An 11,966-nucleotide genomic window follows, 5' to 3' on the forward strand; every position below is an offset into this window, starting at 1 on the left:
TCTCAAAAATACATAAATATCTTACTGTTTGACTTTGAGAATTAAATCATTTACTTTCTAAATTAGACAATGTTTTGGCCTATTAATAGTTATGACAGGAGTCAGTATTATTTAGAGTGAAGTATATTGATAAGCTGGTCAAAAGGGAAAGGAAAAATGGTGAAGTTGGCTTCAGTCCACATTTTGATTGTGGCTTGACTTTGATAGATAAAGAAGTGCTTGGGCTGGGTTTCTGGCAATCTCAGGATGTGTGATAGTAGAATTAAAATATATAGGTATTATTAATCTCGATTTAGTCTAATCTATCTTTTTATCTTGGAGACTACGCAGTCCTATAAATCTTGGTGTAATTTTCACCAAGGAACAACTGTAATTTGATCAGCTCTGATGTTTCAACAGAATTGTGATAAAAGTTGTATTTTTCAGGTATATTTTGATTGTCTACATCCAAAATTGAATCTCTTTAAGATATGATTTTTTTTCTTCAGAAATGGGTTTGATGTACATCCAAGCTAAGGATAGATACTAAGTATATTTGTGTATGATGTGATGGGGAAGCTTTGTGGGACTGTTGGGATGGGGAGGTTGTTTGGGGATGATGGGACGGGGAAGTTGTGTGGGGATGATGGGACAGGGAGGTTGTTTGGGGCTGATGGGACGGGGAGGTTGTTTGAGGATGATGGGACAGGGAAGTTGTCTGGGGCTGATGGGACGGGGAGGTTGTTTGTGGATGATAGGACAGGGAAGTTGTTTGGGGATGATGGGACAGGGAGGCTGTTTGGGGCTGATGGGACGGGGAGGTTGTTTGGGGCTGATGGGACAGGGAAATTGTTTGGGGATGATGGAACGGGGAGAATGTTCGGGGATGATGGGACAGGGAAGTTGTTTGGGGCTGATGGGACGGGGAAGTTGTTTGGGGATGATTGGACGGGGAGGTTGTTTGGGGCTGATGGGACGGGGAAGTTGTTTGGGGATGATGGGACGGGGAGGTTGTTTGGGGATGATGGGACGGGGAAGTTGTTTGGGGATGATGGGACGGGGAGGTTGTTTGGGGATGATGGGATGGAGAAGTTGTTTGGGGATGATGGGACGAGGAGGTTGTTTGGGGATGATGGGACGAGGAGAATGTTCGGGGATGATGTGATGGGGAAGTTGTTTTGGGATGATGGGATGGGGAAGTTGTTTGGGGATGATGGGACGGGGAGAATGTTCGGGGATGATGGGATGGGGAGGTTGTTTGGGGATGATGGGACAGGGAAGTTGTTTGGGGCTGATGTGATTGGGAAGTTGTTTGGGGATGATGGGACGGGGAAGTTGTTTGGGGATGATGGGACGGGGAAGTTGTGTCGGGCTGATGTGATGTGGGGGTTGGGGGGTTTGGGGGGGTTAGGGCTGATGCGATGGGGGAGGGGGGGTTAGGGCTGATGTGATGTGGGGGGAGGGGTTAGGGCTGATGCGATGGGGGTTTGGGGTTGGGGTTAGGGCCGATGTGATGGGGGTTGGGGGGTTAGGGCTGATGCGATGGGAGTTAGGGGGGTAGGGCTGATGCGATGGGGGTTGGGGGTTAGGGCTGATGCGATGCGGGTTAGGGGGGGTAGGGCTGATGTGATAGGGGTGGGGGGGGGGGGTTGGGGGGTTAGGGCTGATGCGATGGGGGTTTGGGGGGGTTAGGGCTGATGCGATGGGGGTTGGGGGGGTTAGGGCTGATGTGATGGGGGTTGGGGGGGGTTAGAGCTGATGCGATGGGAGTTAGGGGGGGTAGGGCTGATGCGATGGGGGTTGGGGGTTAGGGCTGATGCGATGGGGGTTAGTGGGGTTAGGGCTGATGTGATGGGGGTTGATGGGGAGGTTAGGGCTGATGCGATGGGGGTTGGGGGGGTTAGGGCTGATGCGTTGGGGGTTGGGGGGGGGGGTTAGGGCTGATGTGATGGGGGTTTGGGGGGGAGGTTAGGGCTGATGCTATGGGGGTTGAATGGGGGGTTAGGGCTGATGCAGTGGGGGTTGGGGTGGGGGTTAGGGCTGATTCGATGGGGAAATTGGGTGAGGCTGATATGATGGTGGTGATTAGGGGAGCTGATGTGATAGAGTTGTGTGAGGATCTGATGTGATAGAGTTGTTTGGGACTGATGTGATTGAGTTGTTTGGGACTGATGTGATAGAGTTGTTTGGGACTGATGTGATAGAGTTGTGTTGGGTTCTGCTCTGGTAACTAAGACTTAACCTAGTTTTAACATTAACCTGGATTCTGTTTTTTTTAACTAAGACCTTACCTGGGTTGAACATTAACCTGGATTCTGTTTTGGTAACTAAGACCTTACCTGGGTTGAACATTAACCTGGATTCTGTTTTGGTAACTAAGACCTTACCTAGTTTTAACATTAACCTGGATTCTGTTTTGGTAACTAAGACCTTACCTAGTTTTAACATTAACCTGGATTCTGTTTTGGTAACTAAGACCTTACCTGGGTTGAACATTGACCTGGATTCTGTTTTGGTAACTAAGACCTTACCTGGGTTAAACATTAACCTGGATTCTGTTTTGGTAACTAAGACCTTACCTGGGTTGAACATTAACCTGGATTCTGTTTTAGTAACTAAGACCTTACCTGGGTTGAACATTAACCTGGATTCTGTTTTGGTAACTAAGACCTTACCTGGGTTGAACATTAACCTGGATTCTGTTTTGGTAACTAAGACCTTACCTGGGTTGAACATTAACCTGGATTCTGTTTTGGTAACTAAGACCTTACCTAGTTTTAACATTAACCTGGATTCTGTTTTGGTAACTAAGACCTTACCTGGGTTGAACATTGACCTGGATTCTGTTTTGGTAACTAAGACCTTACCTGGGTTGAACATTAACCTGGATTCTGTTTTGGTAACTAAGACCTTACCTAGTTTTAACATTAACCTGGATTCTGTTTTGGTAACTAAGACCTTACCTAGTTTTAACATTAACCTGGATTCTGTTTTGGTAACTAAGACCTTACCTGGGTTGAACATTAACCTGGATTCTGTTTTAGTAACTAAGACCTTACCTGGGTTGAACATTAACCTGGATTCTGTTTTGGTAACTAAGACCTTACCTGGGTTGAACATTAACTTGCATTCTGTTTTGGTAACTAAGACCTTACCTAGTTTTAACATTAACCTGGATTCTGTTTTGGTAACTAAGACCTTACCTAGTTTTAACATTAACCTGGATTCTGTTTTGGTAACTAAGACCTTACCTGGGTTGAACATTAACCTGGGTTCTGTTTTGGTAACTAAGACCTTACCTGGGTTGAACATTAACCTGGATTCTGTTTTGGTAACTAAGACCTTACCTAGTTTTAACATTAACCTGGATTCTGTTTTGGTAACTAAGACCTTACCTAGTTTTAACATTAACCTGGATTCTGTTTTGGTAACTAAGACCTTACCTGGGTTGAACATTAACCTGGATTCTGTTTTGGTAACTAAGACCTTACCTGGGTTGAACATTAACCTGGATTCTGTTTTGGTAACTAAGACCTTACCTGGGTTGAACATTAACCTGGATTCTGTTTTGGTAACTAAGACCTTACCTGGGTTGAACATTAACCTGGATTCTGTTTTGGTAACTAAGACCTTACCTGGGTTGAACATTAACCTGGATTCTGTTTTGGTAACTAAGACCTTACCTAGTTTTAACATTAACCTGGATTCTGTTTTGGTAACTAAGACCTTACCTAGTTTTAACATTAACCTGGATTCTGTTTTGGTAACTAAGACCTTACCTGGGTTGAACATTGACCTGGATTCTGTTTTGGTAACTAAGACCTTACCTGGGTTAAACATTAACCTGGATTCTGTTTTGGTAACTAAGACCTTACCTGGGTTGAACATTAACCTGGATTCTGTTTTAGTAACTAAGACCTTACCTGGGTTGAACATTAACCTGGATTCTGTTTTGGTAACTAAGACCTTACCTGGGTTGAACATTAACCTGGATTCTGTTTTGGTAACTAAGACCTTACCTGGGTTGAACATTAACCTGGATTATGTTTTGGTAACTAAGACCTTACCTAGTTTTAACATTAACCTGGATTCTGTTTTGGTAACTAAGACCTTACCTGGGTTGAACATTGACCTGGATTCTGTTTTGGTAACTAAGACCTTACCTGGGTTGAACATTAACCTGGATTCTGTTTTGGTAACTAAGACCTTACCTAGTTTTAAGATTAACCTGGATTCTGTTTTGGTAACTAAGACCTTACCTAGTTTTAACATTAACCTGGATTCTGTTTTGGTAACTAAGACCTTACCTGGGTTGAACATTAACCTGGATTCTGTTTTAGTAACTAAGACCTTACCTGGGTTGAACATTAACCTGGATTCTGTTTTGGTAACTAAGACCTTACCTGGGTTGAACATTAACTTGCATTCTGTTTTGGTAACTAAGACCTTACCTAGTTTTAACATTAACCTGGATTCTGTTTTGGTAACTAAGACCTTACCTAGTTTTAACATTAACCTGGATTCTGTTTTGGTAACTAAGACCTTACCTGGGTTGAACATTAACCTGGATTCTGTTTTGGTAACTAAGACCTTACCTGGGTTGAACATTAACCTGGATTCTGTTTTGGTAACTAAGACCTTACCTAGTTTTAACATTAACCTGGATTCTGTTTTGGTAACTAAGACCTTACCTAGTTTTAACATTAACCTGGATTCTGTTTTGGTAACTAAGACCTTACCTGGGTTGAACATTAACCTGGATTCTGTTTTGGTAACTAAGACCTTACCTGGGTTGAACATTAACCTGGATTCTGTTTTGGTAACTAAGACCTTACCTGGGTTGAACATTAACCTGGATTCTGTTTTGGTAACTAAGACCTTACCTGGGTTGAACATTAACCTGGATTCTGTTTTGGTAACTAAGACCTTACCTGGGTTGAACATTAACCTGGATTCCGTTTTGGTAACTAAGACCTTACCTGGGTTGAACATTAACCTGGATTCTGTTTTGGTAACTAAGACCTTACCTAGTTTTAGCATTGACTTGGATCTTGGTATCAAGATGTCTCTCTTCCAACTTGTCAGGTTAGCCTCATTGTGGGTTAAAAATGCGAGGAAGGTTTTGCCTTTTTTTACTGCTATATATCTGTTTTGTTATTTAGCTAAAAAAGAAATAAGTATGTGATTTACTATTCATTCCAATTTTTATGTAAGGATGTAAGTGTCTGGCTTTATAAAGGATAAACTTCAGTTTTATACTACTATACAGCCTGTACATATTGAGGTCTGGTGTAATGAAGCCAAGATGTGCTGAGTATTAAACACTGTATATAAGTAAAAGTCCTGCAGTGATGGAGAAAGTAAAATTAAGCTTTTAGTTGTGTTATTAAAATACCAGAATGTACAAATAAATGAACTTGATCAATTAAAATTACAAAGGAAGCTATCTCTTATAAAAAAAAACTGAACAAGGATTGAAGACAAGGTAAAGATGAAGTCTGTTGTACCATGTGTAGACATAAGTGCCTTTCCATGTTCCTGGAGCCAGAAAGTTAGCTGTTGTATTTGCTATCTTGAGATCTCCTGTTTGATAGCAGTTTGATATTGACCAAATGTTACAGAACTAATTGGTTTCCAGTTGACCAGGTTCTATTTGTTGGTGAAGGTACTGACTTTACTTGACTTACAGGTGAGCCTAGGGTACTCTGACTTTACCTGACTTACAGGTGACCCTAGGGTACTCTGACTTTACCTGACTGTAAGGTCATCCTGGGGTACTCTGACTTTACCTGACTTACAGGTGACCCTGGGGTACTCTGACTTTACCTGACTTACAGGTGACCCGAGGGTACTCTGACTTTACCTGACTTACAGGTGACCCTAGGGTACTCTGACTTTACTTGACTTACAGGTGACCCTAGGGTACTATGACTTTACCTGACTTACAGGTGAGCCTAGGGTACTCTGACTTTACCTGACTTACAGGTGACCCTAGGGTACTCTGACTTTACCTGACTTACAGGTGACCCTAGGGTACTCTGACTTTACCTGACTTACAGGTGACCCTAGGGTACTCTGACTTTACCTGACTTACAGGTGACCCTAGGGTACTATGACTTTTCCCGACTTACAGGTGACCCTAGGGTACTCTGACTTTATCCGACTTACAGGTGACCCTGGGGTACTCTGACTTTACCAGACTTACAGGTGACCCTGGGGTACTCTGATTTTACCTGACTTACAGGTGACCCTAGGGTACTCTGACTTTACCTGACTTACAGGTGAACCTAGGGTACTATGACTTTTCCCGACTTACAGGTGACCCTAGGGTACTCTGACTTTACCCGACTTACAGATGACCCTGGGGTACTCTGACTTTACCAAACTTACAGGTGACCCTGGGGTACTCTGACTTTACCCGACTTACAGGTGACCCTAGGGTACTCTGATTTTACCTGACTTACAGGTGACCCTGGGGTACTGTGACTTTACCTGACTTACAGGTGACCCTGGGGTACTCTGACTTTACCTGACTGTCAGGTCATCCTGGGGTACTGTGACTTTACGTGACTGTCAGGTCATCCTGGGGTACTGTGACTTTACCTGACTGTCAGGTCATCCTGGGGTACTGTGACTTTACCTGACTGTCAGGTGACCCTGGGGTACTGTGACTTTATCTGACTGTAAGGTCATACTGTGGTACTGTGACTTTACCTGACTGTAAGGTCATCCTGGGGTACTGTGACTTTACCTGACTGTAAGGTCATCCTGGGGTACTGTAACTTTACCTGACTGTAAGGTCATCCTGGGGTACTATGACTTAACATGACTGTCAGGTCATCCTGGGGTACTGTGACTTTACCTGACTGTAAGGTCATCCTGGGGTACTGTGACTTTACCTGACTGTGAGGTCATCCTGGGATACTGTGACATTACCTGACTGTAGGGTCATCCTGGGGTACTGTGACTTTACCTGACTGTAAGGTCATCCTGGGGTACTGTGACTTTAACTGACTGTATATAAGACATGAGTATAGGTACAATTATGCTGTATATAAGACATGAGTATAGGCACAAGTGTGCTGCTGTATATAAGACATGGGTATAGGCACAAGTGTGCTGTATATAAGACATGGGTATAGGCACAAGTGTGCTGTATATAAGACATGAGTATAGGTAGAAGTGTGCTATATATAAGACATGAGTATAGGTAGAAGTGTGCTGTATATAAGACATGAGTATAGGCACAGGTGTGCTGCTGTATATAAGACATGGGTATAGGCACAAGTGTGCTGTATATAAGACATGGGTATAGGCACAAGTGTGCTGTATATAAGACATGAGTATAGGTAGAAGTGTGCTGTATATAAGACATGAGTATAGGTAGAAGTGTGCTGTATATAAGACATGAGTATAGGTACAAGTGTGCTGTATATAAGACATGAGTATAGGTACAAGTGTGCTGCATATAAGACATGAGTATAGGCACAGGTGTGCTGCTGTATATAAGACATGAGTATAGGTACAAGTGTGCTGTATATAAGACATGAGTATAGGTAGAAGTGTGCTGTATATAAGACATGAGTATAGGCACAAGTGTGCTGTATATAATAGATTGTGTATAGACAGAATAATTATTGTTATAAACAATTACAGCTGAATTGATTCTGTATGGCTTGTTGATACACCAGGTGGACTTTAATGGCATACTTCAAACAGACATGATTTTATAGGTTAAATTTTATCAGTGATAATTGGAAATGTCAGTGTTTAAAAACTACTGTGGCATTCATCGCCAGAAATGCGGACTTTTTGTGATGCAGTATTGATATAAATGGATGTTTTATTTCAGCTTGAAAGAGTTTTAAATGGAACAAGTCTTACATCTTATAATTATGGATTATCAGTTTAACTGCTCTCACTCAGGATTTGTTTGACAAGTTGATGACAGGGGGTACCTTTGGAAGGGGAGAATAGGGCATACCTTTGGAAGGGGAGGATAGGGCATACCTTTGGAAGGGGAGAATAGGGCGTACCTTTGGAAGGGGAGGATGGGGTGTACCTTTGGAAGGGGAGGATGGGGCATACCTTTGGAAGGGGAGGATAGGGCATACCTTTGGAAGGGGAGGATAGGGCATACCTTTGAAAGGGGAGAATAGGGTGTACCTTTGGAAGGGGAGGATAGGGCGTACCTTTGGAAGGGGAGGATTGGGTGTACCTTTGGTAGGGAAGGATGGGGCATACCTTTGGAAGGGGAGGATGGGGCGTATCTGTGGAAGGGGAGGATAGGGCGTACCTTTGGAAGGGGAGGATGGGGTGTACCTTTGGTAGGGGAGGATGGGGCGTACCTTTGGAAGGGGAGAATAGGGCATACCTTTGGAAGGGGAGGATAGGGCGTACCTTTGGAAGGGGAGAATAGGGCATACCTTTGGAAGGGGAGGATGGGGCATACATTTGGTAGGGGAGGACGGGGCTTACCTTTGGTAGGGGAGGATGGGGTGTACCTTTGGTAGGGGAGGATGGGGCATACTTTTGGAAGGGGAGGATGGGGCATACCTTTGGAAGGGGAGGATGGGGCATATCTGTGGAAGGGGAGGATAGGGCGTACCTTTGGAAGGGGAGGATGGGGTGTACCTTTGGTAGGGGAGGATGGGGCGTACATTTGGAAGGGGAGAATAGGGCATACCTTTGGAAGGGGAGGATAGAGTGTACCTTTGGAAGGGGAGGATAGGGCGTACCTTTGGAAGGGGAGGATGGGGTGTGCCTTTGGTAGGGGAGGATGGGGCATACCTTTGGAAGGGGAGGATGGGGCGTATCTGTGGAAGGGGAGGATAGGGCGTACCTTTGGAAGGGGAGGATGGGGTGTACCTTTGGTAGGGGAGGATGGGGCATACCTTTGGAATGGGACCTATGGGGCAATAGGATGGGGCGGATTTTTTATGATATGATTTGCTCTGTGGTATACCCCATTACTTGCTATATCTTTATTGGATCAAAGTGTGAAAATCTCTTCTTACATGATAAAGTAGGAATTATATCTAATTCTATATTGCTACAACAATGTGCAGTTTTTTTCACTGGTCCAGCCCACAAACTAATTAGTTTAAGTGTTTTATTATTGGTAATGTATATATTCTTCCTGCTGTCAATTGTAAATAAATTCTCCTCTCTGTGGGAACAATCTAGTCAATCTATCACCTAGTCCTGGCCATGGTCCAGACCAATCCTCACCACTAGTCCTACCACTGGCCTGTTGCCATAGTTATGCCAATTTTCTTTGATTGCAGGTATTTCACACTCTTACTGTCTGGCTTGATGTGCTGTTTATGGAAATTCTTGTCAATATTTCAGATTTATGATGCCCTTATAAATTATTTCATACTTACTCTTCTATTATAGGTTCATAAATGGTGTACAGACTTAGTTAACAGGCTGTACAATTCTACTGACCCCTCAGGGAACACCTATTATTCTGGCAAAGGGCTGAAACCTATAATTGATCATATTGATGTATTTTCAACTAAAGACTGTATAACACAGGTATCAATAATGGGGTTGATGAGGAGGGGGAGATGTTAGTAGGAGTAGGGGTATCTGTAAATATACAAACTGACTAGGTGGGATTGTTGAGGAGGGGGAGATGTTAGTAGGAGAAGGGGTATCTGTAAATATACAAACTGACCAGGTGGGGTTGTTGAGGCAAGGGGTGGTGGTGGAGGGGGTGGGGGGGGGGGGGGGGGGGGGGGGGGGGGGGGGGGGGGTGGGGTGGGGGTGGGGTTATGTTAGTAAGAGAAGGGGTATCTGTAAATATACAAACTGACCAGGTGGGGTTGTTGAGGCAGGGGATGGTGGTGGGGGATGGGGTGGTGGGTGGGGTTATATTAGTAAGAGAAAGGGTATCTGTAAATATACAAACTGACCAGGTGGGGTTGTTGAGGAGGGGGAGATGTAAGTAGGAGTAGGGGTATCTGTAAATATACAAACTGACTAGGTGGGGTTGTTGAGGAGGGGGAGATGTAAGTAAGAGTAGGGGTATCTGTAAATATACAAACTAACCAGGTGGGTTGTTGAGGAGGAGGAGATGTTAGAAGGAGAAGGGGTATCTGTAAATATACAAACCGACTAGGTGGGGTTGTTGAGTAGGGGGAGATGTTAGTAAGAGAAGGGGTATCTGTAAATATACAAACTGACTAGGTGGGGTTGTTGAGTAGGGGGAGATGTTAGTAGGAGAAGGGGTATCTGTAAATATACAAACTGACCAGGTGGGGTTGTTGAGGAGGGGGAGATGTTAGAATGCATTATTTACTGACTTCTATACACACACCAGACCTTTCACAGATGATTTAAGATGAAGTCTGGCATGTGAAAGGCTATATGACCTTTTGAACTGAATCATTTACAGCATCAATTGGGAGTTTATTTGACAGTTACTCGAGCATCATCCCTGATACAGAAGCTGCCTTCTGGGTGTGTATGATAGCCAATACAGAATGTATAGTATGTTATACACACACAAGGTATGTGTAACATGTATTCACAGGAATTCCACACCAATTGCTCTAATTAGTACATCTCTCTCCTGGTTCATTGTCTGTTAATGTCTAATTTCTGTTCAAGGTTATGGTAGTGTATACCAGCACAGGTGTTCTGGGTGTACAGGTGTAGTGGTGTATACCTGTATGACTGGTGTACAGGTGTAGTGGTGTATACATGTATGACTGGTGTACAGGTGTAGTGTTGTATACATGTATGACTGATGTACAGGTGTAGTGGTGTATACCTGTATGACTGGTGTACAGGTGTAGTGGTGTATACCTGTATGACTGGTGTACAGGTGTAGTGGTGTATACCTGTATGACTGGTGTACAGGTGTAGTGGTGTATACCTGTATGGCTGGTGTACAGGTGTAGTGGTGTATACCTGTATGACTGGTGTACAGGTGTAGTTGTGTATACCTGTATGACTGGTGTACAGGTGTAGTGGTGTATACCTGTATGACTGGTGTACAGGTGTAGTGGTGTATACCTGTATGACTGGTGTACAGGTGTAGTGGTGTATACCTGTATGACTGGTGCACAGGTGTAGTGGTGTATACCTGTATGACTAGTGTACAGGTGTAGTGGTGTATACCTGTATGACTGGTGTACAGGTGTAGTGGTGTATACCTGTATGACTGGTGTACAGGTGTACTGAGTGTACAGGTGTAGTGGTGTATACCAGTACAGGTGTTCTGGGTGTACAGGTGTAGTGGTGTATACCTGTATGACTGGTGTAGAGGTGTAGTAGTGTATACCTGTATGACTGGTGTAGAGGTGTAGTGGTGTATACCTGTATGACTGGTGTACAGGTGTAGTGGTGTATACCTGTATGACTGGTGTACAGGTGTAGTGGTGTATACCTGTATGACTGGTGTACAGGTGTAGTGGTGTATACCTGTATGACTGGTGTACAGGTGTAGTGGTGTATACCTGTATGACTGGTGTACAGGTGTAGTGGTGTATACCTGTATGAGTGGTGTAGAGGTGTAGTGGTGTATACCTGTATGACTGGTGTAGAGGTGTAGTTGTGTATACCTGTATGACTGGTGTACAGGTGTAGTGTTGTATACATGTATGACTGATGTACAGGTGTAGTGGTGTATACCTGTATGGCTGGTGTACAGGTGTAGTGGTGTATACCTGTATGGCTGGTGTACAGGTGTAGTGGTGTATACCTGTATGGCTGGTGTACAGGTGTAGTGGTGTATACCTGTATGACTGGTGTACAGGTGTAGTGGTGTATACCTGTATGACTGGTGTACAGGTGTAGTGGTGTATACCTGTATGACTGGTGTACAGGTGTAGTGGTGTATACCTGTATGACTGGTGTACAGGTGTAGTGGTGTATACCTGTATGACTGGTGTACAGGTGTAGTGGTGTATACCTGTATGACTGGTGTACAGGTGTAGTGGTGTATACCTGTATGACTGGTGTACAGGTGTAGTGGT

The 11,966-nt window shown here is 43.9% G+C and overlaps 2 protein-coding genes across 2 annotated transcripts; one reads left to right on the plus strand and one right to left on the minus strand.

The window, feature by feature from the left end:
- The first annotated feature begins 549 nt into the window (after positions 1–549).
- Positions 550–1,419, plus strand: LOC132557264 (uncharacterized PE-PGRS family protein PE_PGRS24-like). Its single transcript, XM_060221752.1, has one exon. It carries the CDS (start codon positions 550–552, stop codon positions 1,417–1,419), a length of 870 nt encoding a protein of 289 aa, XP_060077735.1.
- A 109-nt stretch (positions 1,420–1,528) lies between these two features.
- Positions 1,529–8,641, minus strand: LOC132557265 (uncharacterized). The gene is given in 3 exon segments (XM_060221753.1): positions 1,529–1,619; positions 1,824–2,073; positions 8,458–8,641. Coding segments are annotated over 3 exon segments (525 nt in total).
- Positions 8,642–11,966: the final 3,325 nt, after the last annotated feature.

Source organism: Ylistrum balloti, unplaced genomic scaffold (assembly GCF_031769215.1).
Source record: "Ylistrum balloti isolate Yb309-2 unplaced genomic scaffold, AGI_CSIRO_Ybal_v1 Utg370652, whole genome shotgun sequence".
Lineage (NCBI taxonomy): Eukaryota > Metazoa > Mollusca > Bivalvia > Pectinida > Pectinidae > Ylistrum > Ylistrum balloti.